The following is a 19360-nucleotide window of genomic DNA, read 5'->3' as shown; positions in this document are numbered from 1 at the left end:
GAATATGTTGAGCCAAGATCAGCCATTGCACTCCAGCCAGGGCAACAAGAGTAAAACTCTGTCTCAAAAAAAAAAAAAGATACAATTTTATATTTTTCTATATTAGTGGCTACAAAAGTATTTTAATTTGCAACAATTCCGATATTTTGTCTTGATTGTAAGACAAAGCAGTTGCATCTAAGTTCCTCCCTTTGAGACTGGCTTTTCCGTGGCTTATTTCCTCTGAAGACTAAGTCTATTTCTAAATTTACACACAGGATGAGGGAGAGGGAGAAAGCAGCAGTGAGGAACAAGTCCTGCTCTCACAGACCAGGATGGCCCCAGAGGGTACGTGACTGTTGGCAGAACACACTTTCATTTGTTCAGATGACCCTCTGAAACATGAAACTCCTATAATTCCTCACACAAAAAAGGAAACTACAGTCCAAGAAGGATACCAAATGTCTTTATCTATTCTAAAACAAAAAGCCTGAACAGTGCAGGGCACTGTACTCTGGGACCTGGGTGGGAAATGGAGTGGTTAGTGAGACACTGGTACCAAGTCTTTCCATGGAATTTGAGTGATTCATGTGGATAAGGAAGGGCAGATTTCTGAATCGTCGTTTCCCCTACGCTAACTCTTATAGCTGCCTTGGAGGATAGGGTCCTCTAGGTTAATTAATGCACACAGTGCCAAACTATGTACCAGAAAGTTTAACCATTTCCCTTCTGTGCATCATCTGTCTATGCATATGGGACAAATGCAATTTTTGCACAACTGATAGATCATCTCTACCAAATCTTTGCTAAAATGCAATTATCAGTCATGATCACAAAAGAATTTTAGAACCTGATGGCTGAAGAAACCTGATGTTCAGAAAGAAAACTTTTAGAACATTCCTGACAACTGCTATTCTGGACTCTACAAGCACACTCCCTGCCACTAGGAACATATTACTTCGTAGAACTGCTCTAACTTAGAAAGTTCCTTCTTATATTGAACTCGGTATGCCTCTTTATATTTTCAATAATTGCCTATGATATTGCCTAAGAGGAGAAGCCTACTTACTTCTTCTTAATATGGTAGCTCTCCAGATATGTGAAAACAGTTACCTACCACTTTGCCCAAGAGTTCTCCAAGTTCAATATCCCTCACTCTCTTAACCACTTCTTGGATGGCATGATATATTGCCCCTTACTGTCCTGGTCACATTCCACTGGAAGCTCTCTAGGTAGCTAATTTCCCTTAAAGTGTGCTGCATAGTGGTAAGAACACCCCAGAGGTGATTTACCAGTACTGAAAATGAACACTACTTCTATGAATGACCCTAACTCTACTGACTCTTCGGTAGCCAAATCACACCATTATTAGTGGCCACAGAAGTTCTCGTAGGCTTCTACATATCAACTGTTTTATGTCTTATCTATCACTTAACTGATTTTTCTTGTAGCTTATACAGAGGACTCTGCTTTTGTCTCTAATATATTTAATCTTATTGGTTTCAGTTTTCTCAGAATCCTAATTTATTAAGGCATTAGTAAGATTGTGTATGATCTACAGATTTGATAGGCAACATGGATATCTTTAACCCACCAAATCAGTGCTTAGCAAACAGCAGGAGCTAAACATATATTTGCTAAACTGGAACCAAGAAAGTGCTATATATGACAGCAAAATTTTGGAAGGCAAGGATATTATAATTCATTAAGTTGTAATATCTTCAAAGTCTACAACATGGTAGATACCAAATAAATATATCCTGAATAAATGAGAATAAAAGTACCACAGATTGAACCCTGTTAAGCATGGTACTTGGAGCTGACCTTTTACAACTGGTATTTCTTCAATTATCTTTTAAATACAATTATTTAATTCAGCTAGGAACCCACTTAATATAGTGAATACATTTTTCTCCACTTCATACATGGAGATATAATAAGATACTGTGTTAAATGTAATGTGTATGCTCTGAACTGTGTCCCTGCCAAATTCAGATGTTGAACCCCTAACCTCCAATGTGATGGTATTTGGAGATGGACCTTTGGGAGATAATCAGGTTTAGATGAAGCCAGGAGGGTGAACTCTCATCATAGGATTAGTGCTCTCCTAAGAAGAGACACCAGAGAGAGGACACAGCGAGAAGGTGGCCCTCTAAAACCAACCACACTGGCACCATGATCTTTGACTTCTAGCCTCTAGCACTGTGAGAAAATAAACTTCTGTTTAATCTACCCAGTGTATGGTATATTTTTTAACCAGTCCAAGTTAACTAAAACTGCACTTTGCTCAAACAAAAATATACTAGACCCTTGATAGACTAAGCCAAAGTCTTCCCCCAAAACTACCCTCCAAAAAAACTAGAACTCATTTTTATGCTGCTTCCTAGTGATTACTTTTCTAACATGAAACACCGTTGAAGTTGTGATTAAGATGAACACAGCACTACAGAGAAGCCTAGTGTAGCATAGTAGTTAAAAATGCAATCTCTGGAATCATATTTGAACTCTGGCTCCATGATTTACTAGCTACATGACCTTGAATAATGTGTTTAAGCTCTGTCTTTAATCTTCAATCTCTTCATCTCAAAAATGGTGAAAATATCTTCCTCACAAAGTAGCTTTGAAGATTTAAAAAAAAAAAAAAGAGCTGGGCAATACAAGACATTTAAAACGGTTCCTGGCACAAAGTAAGGGCTCATTAAGAGCTATTGTTACAGATATTAATAATATAACTAAATTTGAAATTTCTTATACTTTATGTAAGTCAAGACTCAGTTCAATAGTAGCAATAATCCTGAAATCACTACACAAAAATAAATTTTAAAGTAGTAATGCTATAAATGGAAACACAAGAGCTGAATGGACTTCCACAGCTGTATTCATAGCAAAAAAAAAAAAAAAAAAAAAAAAAAAAAAAAAAAAAAGGTTTAATAGTCTTTGGCATAGATTTTCTTTTCTTTTTAAATTTGACACAAGGCCTCACTCTGTCACTCAAGCTGGAGTGCAGTGTGGCATGATCACAGCTCACTGAAGCCCAGAACTCCTGGGCTCAAACGATCCTCCCACCATCCACTAAAAGCGCCAGGATTACACGAATGAGCCACAGTACTCAGCTGGCATGGATTTTCTATTGTATATGTCTGTCACATTTTCTATATTTTTATATACGATCTACTTTATCCTTGAGAGACCTGAAGTTGTACCTTCCCTGAACCAAACTTTGGTTTTTGAAAGAAACACTCTTTTCGTTATTATACCTGTTCAATTCATTTCTTATATCCAACAATTCTTGTCGCTCGGTTTTTACTGTATCTTTTTCCTCAGCAGCCAGGTAACGTAGTCTCATCTGTTCCAATTCTTCCTGCTGTTTTTTAAGACGAGCCATTTGACTTTCTTGTTCCCTCTTGAAAGAAACAAAGAAACAAGCCATATCCTTAATATTAGGAACAAATATTTCATATGACTTTGACTTGTGATTATAATCCTATTTGACAACACCCATGATATAGCCACACACTGCCAATTCTTTTTTTTTAAGAACAGAATCTCACTGTGTTGCCCAGGCTGGAGTGCACTGGCTAGTCACAGGAGCAATGAAGCACACTAAAGCCACAGACTACTAGGTTCAAGCAATCCTCCTGCTTCGGCCTCTGGGCCCAAGTAGGAGTACCTGGGCCCAAGGTGTGTGCCCACCCTTGCACTGCTAATTTTATGAGTTATATATTATCCAGAAAATACCCAGGTAAGTTTTCTCTAAACACTCTATTACTTCTCTTTTACTATAAGTCATAATCCTTCAATCAGTGATTGATATTAGCTGACTATCACAGGACAATAGATGTTGAAGGCAAGAAAGAGGCAGCTGTCAATACAATGAACTGTCAACACAATGAACTGCCAAAAGACTGGTGGTAAGAGCAGCATCTGAGAAAACCATTATACAAAGATGCACCTAGAAAAATTCAGTAACTGTCCCTGTACAAATCACTAATTCCACTCCTACGTCAGTAAATATGCCTTTCCACTCTGTTTTCCAGACTCATACAAAAACCTATGCACATATGTTTTTAAACAAAAATGAAAACAATACATTCTAGTTTGCATTTTGAAAAAAGTTTAACAATTCTTCAAGTCAACAGATAAAGTCTTAAAATAAATGAGTAACATTCCACATAATGCATATTCCATGACTTATTCAACCACTTTCTCAATAACAGACACTTTTGTTACTACAAACAATGCTGTAATAGGACACCCTGTCATCTATCACACAGGTTAGCTCAGGAATCCTTAAGTCATTTTCTTTTGTTTAGGACAAAATCCCCAAGTGGGAAAGCTGGGTCAATAGGTTTCTGTTAACTATTTTTTAAAGTATTTATTGAATTGTAATGAAACAGAAAACTGCCAAATGACAAGATACATTTTGATATATTTTCACAAAGTAGACCACTCACATACTCACCATCCGGAGATCAGACTGCCAGAATCCCGGAAATCTGTGTCTCCTCCCAGTCACTAACCATTCACCCTTTCCCAACGATAACTACTACCCTAATTTTAACAACACAAATAAGTTTTGAACTTAATACAGAATCTGTACAGTACGTATTTGTGTCAGGGTTCTTTCATTTAACATTGCTTTTGAGACTCATTGTTCTATGTAGTTAATCATTTACATTATTATACAGCATTCCACTGAATGAATATACAATTTATTCATTCACTGCTGAAAGACACTGGGCAGTTTCCAGTTTTGAATTATAAATAATGCTGACGTGAAGATTTTATACATGTCTTTTGGAACACACTTGTATGCATTCCTACTGGATATATACATAGGCTTCAAATTGCGTGGTCAGAGGATGTAAGAATTAGAACAGCCTTAGTAAATACAGGTTTTAGTATCCCTTATCTGAAATGCTTGGGGCCATAAGTGTTTTGATTTTGAAAATATTTGCATATACATAACGAGATACCTTGGGGATGGGACTGTCTAAACATGAAATTCATTTATGTTTCACATACACCTTGTATACACAGCCTGAAAGTAATTTTACACAATGTTTTACACACTTCTGTGTGAACTGTCACATAAGGTCAGGCGTAGAATTTTCCACTTGTGGCATCCTGTCAGGGCTCAAAAAGTTCAGATTTTGAAGCATTTCGGATTAGGGATGTTCAAGCTGTATTTCCAAACAGTTTGCAAGTAGTCATATCAATTCATACTTCCACTTGAGCATTCCAGTGCTTTATATTCTTGCCAGCCCTGGGTGGTGTCATTTTTTTTTTCATTTTAGCCATTTGATAGGTTACGTAGCAGAATATCATTGTGATTTTATCTTGCACTATTTAAAGACCAGTGAGGTTGAACACATTTTAATAGTTTTATGACATTTAGGTATCTTTGTTTATAAAGTTCCTATTTAAGTTTTTGGTACTTTACCTGGTTGTCCATCTTCTGTTATTGATGCTTATAAATATTGGATAAGTCCTTTGTCAATTACATAAATTACAACCATTTCCCAGTAGTCTTTGGCCTGTCTTTTCACTCCTTTAATGTTGTTTTTAATAAAAGAGAAGTCCTTGATTTTAACATAGTTCAGATTTTTCTGTTTATTCCTTTTTGGTTAGTGCTCTTTCCTATTTAAGACATTTTTTGCCTGTCTCCGTCTGTTAGATATTCTTTTATGTTACCCTCCTGAAGTTTCACTTTTTCCCATATAGAGCTCAAACTGACCTAGCAACATTTGCTGAAAAACACCTCTTCTCTTGTTGCTTGGCAGTTACTACCACTTGTCACATATCACCTCCATCCATATATGTATGTTTTTGTTTCTGGATGCTCTGATCTATTTATTCTTGCATTAACACGACACTGTTTTAATTACTTCAACTCTTGTAACAATGTGTTAATATATGATAGTGTAAGTTCTTCTACCTTTGGCTATTCTTCAAAATGATTTTAGCTATTCTTGGCTCTTACATTTTCATATAAATTTCAATTTCTAAGGCTAAAAAAAACCTGCTGAGATTTTATTATGATTATATTGAATCCACAGATCAATTTGGCCAAAACCAGTGTCTTTAAAATATTGATTTTTAATCAATGAAAGGGTTTACCTAATGATGTAGGTCTTAACTTTTAATAATAGTTAACAGTCCTCTATATGCTAAGACTAACATATTTCTTTGATTGTACTGCTAGATATTTGATTTTAGATGCTACTGTAAATGGTAGAGCTTTACAATTTTCATTTCCTAATTACTCTAGTAGACAAATAACATTGATTTTTACATATTGACTTTGTTTCCAGCAAACTTGCTAAACTCACTTATTCCTAATAGGTCATTTTAGATACTTTTTAGCTTTCTAAATACATCTGTGTTATCTGCAAATACAGGTAGTTTTACTTTCTCCCTTCCAAATGACACACTATTTCTTTTTCTTGCCCTATTACACTGGCAAGAACACCTCTAATACAATGTTGAAAAGAAATGGTAATAGAGGGAATGTTTCTCTCATTTCTGATCTGAGGAAAGTTTCATTATTTTAAGAATGTTTTTTGTAGGCTTTATGTAAAAACTCTACTAGATTAACAAATTTACTGTCTAGTCTTAGTTTGTTAAGGAATATGACTTTTTCTGCAGCTATTGGTATTTTTTTCTCCTTTACTCTTTGAATGTGGTAAATAACCAACCTTGCATTTGCCTAATAAATAAACTTCGCTGTAATGCTTACAAGTTTAATACCTTAAACTTGTTATCTTTAATGTTTTAAAAGACTGGCCAATTAATTTTGTCCTTGTAGGCTTTTAGGATCAAGGTTATGCTAGTCTCATTTTAAAAAGGTGAGAAGCATTTTCACTTCCCATTTTCTAAAATCTTTGTGTAAGATTAGTGTTATTTCTTCCTAAAATGTTCACTAAAATTCAAGTGTGAAGACATATGGGTCTGGAGCCTTCTTTGTGGGCAGGTTTTTTATTACAGATTCAATTTCTCTAATAGCTATAAGACTATTTCTATTTTCTGTTTCTTGGTGTATCCGTTTTGGAAGTTCTTTTTTCAAATTCACATGAAATTGTTCATACTATCCTCTTATCTCTGTAAATGGCTGACATCTGTAGTCTTGTCTCTTTTTTCAATTCCTGATATGGATAGTTACTGTCTATTCTTTTTGTCCTTGAATACTTGCTAAGGGGGAGTAGAGGGGTCCTTTCAAAGATATGACTTTTGGCTTTATTGATTTTTATTGTACTTTTCCCCTCATTTCATTAATTTCTATTCATCTTATTTCCTTGCTTCCACTTTACTTTCTTGTTCTTCTACTGAGTTTTTGAAAGGAATATTTAGAGAACAAATTTATTCTTGTCTTATTTTCTAAACACAACTGCGGTTATACATTTCCCTCTAAGCACAGCTTTCACTAAATCCCACACTTTGATGTGTTTTATGTGCACTATTTTTCAGTTCAAAATATTTTCTAATTTTACTGTGGTCTCCAGTTTACCATGGGTTACGAGAAGTATACTACTTAATATTCATTCATTTGGGCACATTTCATATTATCTTTTTACTTCTAGTTTAATATCACTGTGGTCAGAGAACATATTCTAAATTACAATCTTCTGGACTGTGTTGAGAATTGTAGTTTAATCCAGCATATAAGCAACTTGGTTAAATGTTCCATGTGCACTAGAAAATAGTGTATATTCTGGAGTTTTTGGATGAAGTGTTCTAGAATATACCAATGGTTAGTTGTGTTGCCCAAATCTTCTACATTGTTACTTATTTTCTGTCTGTTTGCACCATCAGTTCTCAGGAGAGTTATGGTAAAATCTTCTATCATTATAGATTTACCTATTTCTCTTTTAAGCTCTATTAATTTATCTAATTTGTTGCTATGTTACCAGGTACAAATGTAGAATTGTCATCTTCCAGGTGGATTAACCCCCTTTTGTAACTACGAAAACTCCCTTTACCTACAGTAAAATGTCTCTCACCCTGAAGTCTGGTTTGCCTAATATGAAGTATTACTATACCAGCTTTCTCTTAGTATTACTGTAGTATATATTTTCCTTCTGTCAGAATTCAACCATCTTATGTTCTTATATTTAAGGTTTATCTCTTACAAAGCATATTGTTAACTTTTTAAAATTCAGCTTTTAAATATCTGTCTTTAATGGGAGCATTTGGTCCACTTATATTTAAAGCAATTGGTGATATATATAGATTTAAATCTTTCCATCTTATGATTTTCTATTCATTCCATCTATTTTATGTTCCTTCTCTCTCCCTTTAATGAAATAATTTGTCATTCAATTTTCATCCCCTATCTTGTTACTAAATCATTTTTAACTCTTCTTTTAGAAATATGTATCCCTCACTTAACAGAATTTAATTAGGACTTTTACATCTTCAGATAATTTAACATACTTTAACTATTTCACTCTCTTCATATTTTTGCACTATTTTTGTCATAACTTTTAATTCTATGTATATTTTAAAGTCAACAAATACTCTTATTGTTTTCCTACAACCAATATCCATTTACAGTTAGCCTGATATTTATTTCCATTGTTCTTTACTCTTCTGCATTTCAAAGCTTTCATTTGGGATCATTCTTCTTCTTCTGCCTGAAGAACCCAAGTATTTCTTTTGCTTCAGATTTGCCATGACAAATTCTGCCAATTTTTGTTGGTCTGAAGTCTTTCCTTTATAAATAATGCTTTTACTGGGTAACAAAATTTTAGTTGAGCAATTGTTTTCTTTGGTACTTTAGGGATGCTATTTTACCATCTTACAAATTCCTTTACTTTTGTTAAAAAGTCATCTGTCAGTCTTATCATTGCTCCTTTGAAGGCAATGTATCTGTCCACCCCTGCTCCCAACAGGTTTTAAGGTTTTTCTCTGCTTTTTGTCAATTTTGCTGTGATGCATCTAGGTAGGTTTACTTTGTATTTATCCTGCTTGCAGTTCATAGATATTTTTGAATCTATGAACTGATATCTGTTTTACTTTGGAAAATTCTTAGCCAGTATCTCTTTAAATATTGCTTTCTCCCCATTCTTTCTCCAATTACACATAAAACAGTCTCAAAATATACCACTTCTCTAATACATTTCTTCATCATATCACCTATTTTCTACAGTATAATGATGGTAGTATTTCAAACTTCTTGTCTGATATTCCAGAATCTGAATTACACTTGTTGATTAATTTCTACTGAGCACAAGACATAAACAGGCACTCCACAGATGAAGAAATATAAGCAGCATGGCAAAACCCTGTCTCCACAAAAAAAAAAAAAATTACAAAAATTAGCCAGGCATGGTGACGTGCACCTGGAGTCCCAGATACTTGGGAGGCTGAGGTGGATGACCTGAGCCTAGGAGGTTGAGGCTGCAGTGAACTGTGAATGCACCACTGCACTCCAATCTGGGTGACAGAGTGAGACCTTGTTTCAAAAACAAACATAGGAAAAGATGCTCAAAGTTAGTTATTAGTAACTACAGGAATGAAAATTTAAGCCCCAATGTGACACTACTTGGGGCCAACCAAACTGAAAAATTTAAGACATCTGACAATAGCCAACTGTTTGCAAAAATGTGAAGGACAGGAACGATTATATGCTACTCTTGGGAACCACTTTAAAGATAATTATGTAACATTTAGTGAAACTGAAGAAATGAATGTCCCCTAGTACCAGAAATCCCACTTTTAGATATAAGTACTAGAGAAACTCTTGTAGGCACTAACACATTCAGGGTTCTCTTATCCTGGATAAAACTGTGCAATATTTAGAGAATGTATGTATATGAAGGTTCAAAACAGACAAAACTAAGCAACGTTGTTTGCAAATAGACTTTTAATATATCTTATGTCACGAAATTATGAAAAAAAGCAAAGGAATAATAAATATCAAATTCAGGATAGTAATTACCTCTGGAAACAGAAGACACAGTTGAGAAAGGGACACAGAGGGCTTCTAAAGCATTCATAATGCTCTGTTTCTTAAACCAGGAGGCAGGTGGAAAGAGGAGAAGAACCTCCTTTGAAATGTGTATTTCATTTTAAAGGTATTTAAAAAGAAAAACATATCTGGACAAAAATGCACCAAACTGTCTTCTTTGGCTAAGGAGAGGATTACTGGTGATCTGTAGTGTCTATGTTACATGGTGCTGCAAATTGAGTAAGTATGACTGCAAGCAGGAAATAAGTAATAAAAGTTGATTATTAGCTTTACCCTGTAAAACTAAGTTTTTGATAAAATTTAACATTTTCTAAAACATAAGAAAACCCTTTAAATGCTTGGAATTTTGAATCAAGAATAGGGCATTAATAATAATCACACACACACACACACACACACACACACAAATTAGAGGTTAGTGAAAGAAGTCCTCTCCAGTGCCAGGTGCTCTGGGTTAAAGGCTCCTCAATCAAGTGAGTATAATCTTTATTTTGCCTTGGCTGCCTATAAATCCAGAGAGGAGATGTAAACATACATACACTAGACTAAACAGCGGCTAAAAAGTGGCCACTACTTACTCTCCCACTCACACATACCATGTAAGTCTGTGGGAAAAAACTTACAACTAAACTAAGGAACTCAAGTAAAGTTTTCTGAAAATAACCCAGAGCTGACAAGTCAGTAGGAGGGCCTGGATGGTTTCAAGACACAGTTTTTAACCAAGACTTGGACCTCCAACTGTTTTCTTAAACAAAGATTTACATCCCATCCTTGGCTAAATTACTTATAAATTAATCAAATTAATTACTCAGAGTGGGTAAGCAGGAGGCTGGACAAGATAGTGCTGATGTCAGCCAATGAAGTCTGTGTTGTTTTAACTAAATATATCAGCTCAGTTTTAAACAGATCTACTGTGCACAAATATGGTAACAGACCCACAATCCTTCCCAAAATATTACTTCTCTTTCCTGTCCTGGGAACATACATACCTACTTTGAATATATCTGACATAAAAATGTTAAATTGTCTACAACAAACTCATACTTCATAACAATGCTTCATTTATATTTTTAAAAAGTAGGCTTTATTCTACTTAATGATATTCTAAGGTGTCAAGAAATGTTTTTAAGTAAATATGCAAATAGGTTATTTAGAGCACAAGTAGGAAAGCAGACAACTTCGCTTGAGTATTTGTAGACCAATGCAATTCAAGTATTTCTTTTGGTTTTAAAATATTTCTATAGTATATCTTGAAGAAGAAAAAAGGAAACTAAATTACCTCTTACAAGTCTAACAAGTAGAACTTTTAACTTTGTCCCATGATATCAAACTTAAGGGTATCATTTCCTTGTTTTCTAAATCAGGGCTCATTTTATGTTATGCTTATTTATATTTTACAGCTGTTGCCTTCCCAGTTACCAAAGAACAAAAAAGCTTTCTACTGGGAAACAGGCTTTTACAGTTGCGAATCAAAAGAAAATATTTTTTTCTAAATAATTAGAAGGTTATAAAATAGTTAGAAGGTTATATTTTTTAATTCACAAATTTACTATTCTGGGTCACCTTCGAGTAATGGAAATCTCTGTTTAAACATTCTTCTGGCAATGGGCACCAAGCATTAGGTCTTATTTCCAAGCTTTACCAGCTGGGTTTTGTCATTAACATTTATTAACAATCTAAGATATGGCTTTCACCATCTAATCCGTACTACACAAATGTTTTGTATGGCCCTCCAGAGGGTTTTGATGTGACAAATTACTGGCAGAGATTACAGCCCCGTGGCTATTCACCAGAGGCAATGTAAAATTAACATGGTACTAATCCAATTTAAACAAGAAGTTGCACAAACAATCTTCTGAACAAAACCAGATAGATGATTCCAAAATTATATTCAAGCACAATCAATGTGTTTTTAATAAAAACTTTAAGGAAAAATAACTGAGTAATTTTCACACACATGAAATGTGCCTATTTGATGAAGTTATTAATTTTAATCTTACTAAAACAGTTAGGGGCAGAGCACAACTCACTATGGTAACCCCAAGGTCTATTACTTTTCTTCTTAAAGTGTTGCATCTCAGTGTAGTCTGCAGAACATCAATGATTCCTAGTGACCTCAAAATGTGTTTACAGAGGTGCCCCTAAAGCAGAAAGTTTGTGGGATAAGGATTAAATTGGTTTGCAATGAAAAAGCAATGAGCATCTCTGCACTCAAAGAACTTTTCTTTCATGAAGTATAACTTTCAGAATTGAACCACTAATTTAAAACTTTTTTTTCCTTTTATTTACAAAAGGTATCTGAATGTTTGTGATATCCTCCTTATTTGAATAAAATAGCTAAAATTACTTTGCAATGCTTTTTGGGCAAGAGGGTAGGAAATACACAGGAAGAAGGTTAAATAAAAAATGGATTAAATGGAAAAAAGATCCAGAAGATAACAAAAGTGTATGAGGATGCGTGTGTTAGGAAGGAGAAATTCTTACATTGGAGCCTTTCACACTGAATCTTCTTTTAAAGGAGACTCCTTCAATACCCCAGTGTAAAACTAATCAAAAGCCAGAAATTTGGGGGATTCTATTCAGAACACTGTTTACTTATATTTTTTGAAACTACCTCAAATGGTGAAAAACTTAAAGAATGTAATCTATAATATACACACATGAACATGACAAAGTAAAAAGTTCTTGCGTAGACACTTCTCAATAAAAAAACATGTCAATTATAATGAGATTAAGTTTCAATAATTAATGATTATTCAGTTCTGCACAGAAAATGACCTAACCAATAGCTAACGGTTTTCTCCCTTTTCAGCTGATTTGGGTAATGTGTAATGACTGTTCACTACTCAGCTTCTTCCATGGAAGCGCTATCTTCCACTTCTTCCCCATCTACTCTCCATTTAAAAACTTGAAATGATTTCCTATCTAGTAGTGTTATTTGAAGCATTTTCTCTTTGAAATATTTCTCCCTTAGCTTTGAGTGGTGATAGCCCCTAGTGGTCCCCTTGTTTTTCTAATACTTGCTGACTTCATTTACATTTCTTACCACCCTGCTATATTCTAAGTATCAGTCCTCCTAGGTGAACTTTAAATTCCACATGGGAGCAACTGCTATATCTATAGCATCCCACTGTGCAAGGTGCATAGCAGGCTCTCAATAAGCACTTGCTGAATGAATGAAAGAATGAACTAACTACAGATGTTTCTTCATCTCAACGTACTCACATTCCTTTATACTCAAACTTGGGAAGTTTACCTACTGACACTCTTGCACATCTGCACATTTAGCCCTTACATACTTTTTCCTTCTGTACAGTTTTCTACAGAACGTCTAACTATCACTGCATAACAACATCCCTCAATTATACACACTTAAGAATTCTGACTCTCAGTCACACAGCCCTCTAGTATTTGTTCTGTTCATCAATATCCAAAGCTACTGTCCAATTAGGTCCCCACTGACTGAACGCACCACCACTACAGAATGGCTTTATGGCTCATCTCTTTTTAATAAGTTATGTACCATTTACTGAGCACATACTATGTATCAAACACCGTATTAAATACACACTTTAAAACCACTCGTTTAATTCTCAGAATAATCTGTGGAAGAAGATTTCTCATTGTTTAAATGAAGAGACTAATCAGAGAAGTTAAATTACCAAAGTCAGAGAGGTAGAACCAAAATTCAATCTAGCTCTCTTGACTCCAGGGCCATGTTCTTAATTACTATTTATGCTGCTTTTGATGGAGTTTATATCTTGTTACCTTTAACAGCCATTCTCATCATATTTCCTTGGCCCCAATTCCACAGGGACTCCTCTCTATTATACTATATGCAATTTAAATATCTTGGCAGCAGGACCATATATTAGCTGCTTCTCTCTCAAAATCACTTTAATTCTCATTACCAGACCTGGTCTCTCTTGTGGTCAATGATGCCATTTTCCTTCTTAGGCTACACCAACTCGCCTAGCTCAGTACTCTCGTCAGAGTGGCTAATTTTCTTCTAGAAATTCTTTCATTCCTTGACATCAATGGACTAAGATCGTAATATCATAAAAGGGAAAGAAGCCTGAGGCTGGATTCCTCAAAAGCTTTCAACGCTAGGTCTATCACCTAGTACCTATGTGATCACATGAAACTTAACTTCTTTAAGTCTCAGTTTCTTCATCTATTAGGCTGGTGTGAAAGTAACTGCAGTTTTTGCCACTTTCACTTTTGCACCTCTACCGTTTTACTTTTGCACCAACCTAATAAAACAGGAATATTACCTGCTATGTAGGGATCTTTGTCAGGATTAAGTGATAAATTCTGAAGGGCTTAGTGCTACACCTGGCACAAAGTTAGCCTTCAATACACGCTAATTGCTCTACCAGTATCATCATAATGATCTTCACATTTTCTCTAGTTGTTATTTCCTTCATTAGCTTTCTTTTCTCTTTCTTAAACACAAGAATTCCAAGTTCTAGCTGGCACAACTTTAAACACTACCTCTGCAAAGGACTCCTTTATGTCTATTTTTAAGCCCAATCATTCTTTCTAACTGGTAGCCGAATTTCATTCTGTAAAAATTAAAACATCCAAATTTGCAAATCCTATCTCCTTCCCACCCTCCAAACAGCTTTTTCATAACTATATTTCCAAAACTGGACCAGACACTGAAGCTTGGGCCCTTGGCATCATCTTTGACAAGAATCTTCTTGTTGCATTCCTACTGCTACTAAAGTTCCAGCCCTTATCACCAGAAATGAGTTAGAAAATGGGTCCTCCTCTGTTTTATAAGAACAGCCTATGCTTTCCCACTTCATGCCTCTTTGCTATGATCATTCTATTCATTATATTCACATTTCCCCCACTACTTTCCTAAATCACAACCAATTCCTCTATTAAAATCTTAAGTATCTATCTCCAGTGGCCTATCACAAACACCTCCTCTCCTATGACACCTTTCCAACTCCCGAGTACTCCATATGGTCTGCGTCAAGGCTCTTACTGTTAGGCAGTAAATTTTATATTTATGGTTGTTTCTTCCTTACTACTAAATTGCCAGCTCTGTGATGGAAAGGCCAGTGTCTTGCCTAGATTTACACCTGGTATAATACTATTTTATACTTATTATACATGTAAGACACTGCTTTCAACACAGGAGACTCTTAGTACTACACATAATGTCTATCCTTAGTCCTGTCAGTATTAACACAGTCACATGGCACATTATTTTATATCTATTATCTACCTGTCTTCATTTGTAATGCTTACAATCCCAACTCCTCTGTCATCTATGTTAGGGTAAACTATCTACCCTAGTTTTTAATTCTCATGTAGACTGGTAGTACTCTATGAAAGTGGTAAGCATTTAGTATAATAACATAATGATTTTTAATAGTATTTGACGGTTATGGAGACACATTAAGAAAAATAAAACCTGAAAGACCCTATGTGTGAAATTTCATTCAGAATAAAACTGACACATTAAGTAAAAGTGCACTTGGAATAAACAAACCATTATTACTCTCTAAAAGATTTAGGTCAGTTAGGGTTAGATTCAAAATAAAAATCTTATTCATAATTTCTTCAAATGATTCAGATCAAATATGTTCAAAATTAAGACTAAGTTCTTCTGAAGCATGCAGCATTTGTTGATTAGTAGCAGGAAAGAAAAAAAATATGTAACAATTCAGAAAACTTCTATCAAGGTTTTTAAAAAACTCTTTAAAAATCATGCAAAAATTCCCTGTAATTCCTTTTCTTGACTGAATTACTATGTCTTAAGAATAACATTTGAAATATATTCTTAAACTTGACAAAATGTTCAAGTTATCCTTAAATTTCGTCCTAAAAGGCACTCCCAGTGGAAAGTTTAATCCTAAGAAAGAAAAGAGTGGTTGTTTTATAAGTGAAAGTAAAATAAATTATTCCCAGTTTCTTCTGGGGAAAGGGATAGCTGGCATTTTTTTTTTTTTTAAAGACACAATTGTTTCAGTTTCTAACTATAAAAAAGAAAGATCTTGCCTTTACAACATATTTTTATAAAAACCTCTAATCTCAAAAAATAGCAATATTCAAATGCAGACATCTGAATGTAACAGATATTGCCAAACATGCGAATTTGCAAAGAAACAAGGGAAAAAGATATAAAAAGAATAAGCTGTAAACTACATACCTGTTTAAGTCTGGCAAGTTCTTTCAAAGCTCGTCCCCACTGCTGCTTGTAATGCAGTTTAGACTTAGTTGCAGATTCCAACTTTCTTTCAAGTTCAACCTAACAGTGATTAAAATCATATCAAGTGAAACACTATACCACTGTGTACAACCACTGAAAGATAATATATACAAAGAGTCTGGCTTAAGAAAAGAGTTTATACAGTGTAACATACGACATCATCTAAAACTGTTATATAATTTACTATAAATATTATGGCACATGAACATTTTCTTGTTTAAAATATAGTCTTATTTTTATTGCCTAACAGTCTATCCTAAAAAGAACTGAATTAGTCTTAACCTCCAGACAGTTACTATAAATGTATTTAAACATATATATTATATAAAGATCATGGAGTGAGAAATACATTCATTTTTTACAAAAAAACAGTTCTAACTGTTAACATTCCAATTTAGCTGGCACTCTAAATCTTAGAAGCCAAATTTTCTTTTTGGAGGCCTATCTTCATATGGAATTTTGTCTTATGAAGACAGCCAGTAGAGATGCTTTTATAACTGTATTTTGGCAAAATTGTGAAACTCTGAAAACAGTGAAATGTTTTATCAGAAAGCAGTTTACTAAGAAAGAGTACAAAGTCAAAAATATTTTAAGAATGTTAACATAAAGCCAAGAGTAAGAAAAATAATGTTCCTTAATAACACACATTCTATTTTCTATTTTTCCTCAAATATATAAAGAAAAACATTAAAGTGATTCAATTAAAAATATGATTATTTATACTTGCAGCAGGCAATCTGTTGTACATGAACTGAAGCCAACTTGGCTATGTTTTGGAATGTACTCAGTGTTTCAAACCAAGTACCAAACAAATTCATGTAGCCAACAGATAGTTTTACTATTAAGTGATAATGTAATAATCTGCCTGAATTACAGTAAAACACTGTTACTCTGAACCAGTCTAATTTTTATATCAAGTCTAGTTTTTCCCATACATATAGCTTGTAGTATTTTACAGGAAAACAAAAATGAAGATACTGTCCAAAAATTCCAACTTCAGAAAACTCATATGAAAATAAAATGAAAGGAAAAGCAGATGGCCAAATTCCCTTCACAAAAGTGCAGAACATTTTCTGCAGTAATATATGACTACATGGAGTCAAGTTCTTTTCTGCTTTACAAATCCCTAGTGCTTGGATTTAAATGTGTTGACATTTCACAACTAGACTCAGGCATCTTAAGTTGAATAATACTGCTGAGATTATTGAAGATGATCTCTGCTACTTACGCCCCAAAGATGTATACCTACTACTTGTCAATTTAACAAGAGGCCATACCTCACAAGAAAAGAAAAAAATATTTTTATACCTGTGGGATAAGAGGATAGTATTCAGTTATATAAGCAATCATATCCATGGGTCTTGGAGAAGGTCTAGTATACTAGATGAGCCCAAGAATGAGAGTTAGGCCAGAGATGAACCTAGAGGGATTATTTATACTCAATGCACCATCAGAAAAAATTGTGGATAGGTTATATCTGTTCTGCCATAATTATTAAAATAATTTGTATTTGCATAGTCACACTAATTTAAAACACAGCTATAGTTATAGATATAATTTCTTTATTCTTAATAAAATCTTGTAGCTAGTAAATCTGAGACACAAACCTCATTCTTCTAATTTATTCCTACACCCAAATCAACGATTCCTAACTTATTAAGATATAGATGTCTCTGTGATTCTAAAGAAATATATAGACCCAATTCCCAGAAACAATGTACACAACTAAAATTTTATAATTTCAAGACATTCAAAGACCTTGGGTTCTTAAGAGCCCTTACTGTAAGTAGATTTAAACTTCTGGAAGCCTTTGTACTTATATTTTTCCTTAGGTTTTCTTGGTCATGACTGAGGTAATAGACCATAAGCCAAGTTATATACTCCTGAAAGAAAAACTCAGCTCAGGACCTACAGTCCATTCAGAGGCTAGTAAAACTCAAAGCATAGATGAAAATCCACTGGTTTCCAATCTCCCTAGTTCTACCCTTGATACACCTACAATTCTAGTTCTTTACTAGAAGTATGGCATTGTCTTTGTCTCTTAATCTGCTATTCCCAGGTCAATTCTGTCACAAGGAACTCTGCATTTCTCTCTTGAAATATTTTCAAATTCTATTCCTTTATATTCCTACCACTACCGTCCTTAGCCCAGGTTCTTCTCAACTCATCTTGACTATAAGAGGTTCTCTTGTCTCTCCAGCCTCCCCAGCCTCAAATCTATTCTATCTACAAATCTTGTAAAAACCACTATTAAATAAATCTATAGTAGCTACTATTTATCTACAGTAATAAACCTAAACTACTTGACCTAGGATTGAAGGCACTGCAAAATATAGTATCTGTCCTACCTGCTCAACCTGCTTTCCTCAACAGGAAATCTACTCCAACCAGGTGTCTTCCCCACTCCTTGCCCAAGTTACGTCCTGAGCCTGCCAATTCTTTTTCCTCTGCTTACCTAAATCTTGAGGCTCGACTCAGATTCTACCTCTACATGAAGCTGTCTTAAAACTACTAGATTCCGAACGCCAGATGGTTTCTATCACGTTCCTTGGAGTTTGATTATTCAAGGTCATTTACTGCTCTCTGAGTAATCTCCCAATTACTTTACGAACTCTTTAAGTGAAGTCACAAAAGGAAGTCCCAAAAGGATAATGTAAGTTTTCTCTTCCTATCTTTGATTTTTCTCTTACTTTCCCATTTGCCCCAAGTCAGGGGAGGCATATAGTAGATACTCGCCAAATATTCTTACGTACATAAATTTTAGCTTAATTAAAAATATCTATGTTCTTTCAATATATCTTCAGTCTTTTCAACCTCTGTAGGCCCTACTAAATTACATGCCTTCCACATTTCATTTTTAAAGTCCCCATTATTTAAGCTATATATAGTAAAAAATTTCCTAACTAAAAGAAAACCATAAACTAATACTCACTTCTTACACAATACAAGTTGGGTATCCCTGATCAAAAAATCCAAAGTGTTCCAAAATCCAGTACATTTTCAGCACTGACATGACACATAAGAAATGCATCTCAGACTTCAGATTTTCAGATTAGGGATGCTGAACAGGTAAATACAATGCAAACATCCCAAAATTCAAAAAAATCTAAAACTGGAAACACCTCTGGTCCCAAGCATTTTGGATAAGGGATACGCAACCTGTAAAAAGAATCAACAATTCCATT

General features: G+C 34.4%; 1 protein-coding gene across 4 annotated transcripts in view; it reads right to left on the bottom strand.

Annotated features, from left to right (window-relative positions):
* The window catches only part of CEP120 (centrosomal protein 120), an 80811-nt gene that overhangs the window by 3065 nt on the left and 58386 nt on the right, over window positions 1-19360 (bottom strand). For all 4 annotated transcript variants that reach the window (XM_023197146.1, XM_023197141.1, XM_023197148.1 and 1 more), the window contains 2 exons: window positions 16116-16214; window positions 3237-3382 (listed from right to left, as the gene is read on the bottom strand). In XM_023197146.1, coding sequence (XP_023052914.1) covers window positions 3237-3382; window positions 16116-16214 — 245 coding nt within the window. The remainder of the gene's footprint in view (window positions 1-3236; window positions 3383-16115; window positions 16215-19360) is intronic.

This window comes from Piliocolobus tephrosceles, chromosome 4 (genome assembly GCF_002776525.5).
Source record: "Piliocolobus tephrosceles isolate RC106 chromosome 4, ASM277652v3, whole genome shotgun sequence".
Classification (NCBI taxonomy): domain Eukaryota; kingdom Metazoa; phylum Chordata; class Mammalia; order Primates; family Cercopithecidae; genus Piliocolobus; species Piliocolobus tephrosceles.
This window is presented reverse-complemented; position numbering and strand designations above follow the sequence as displayed.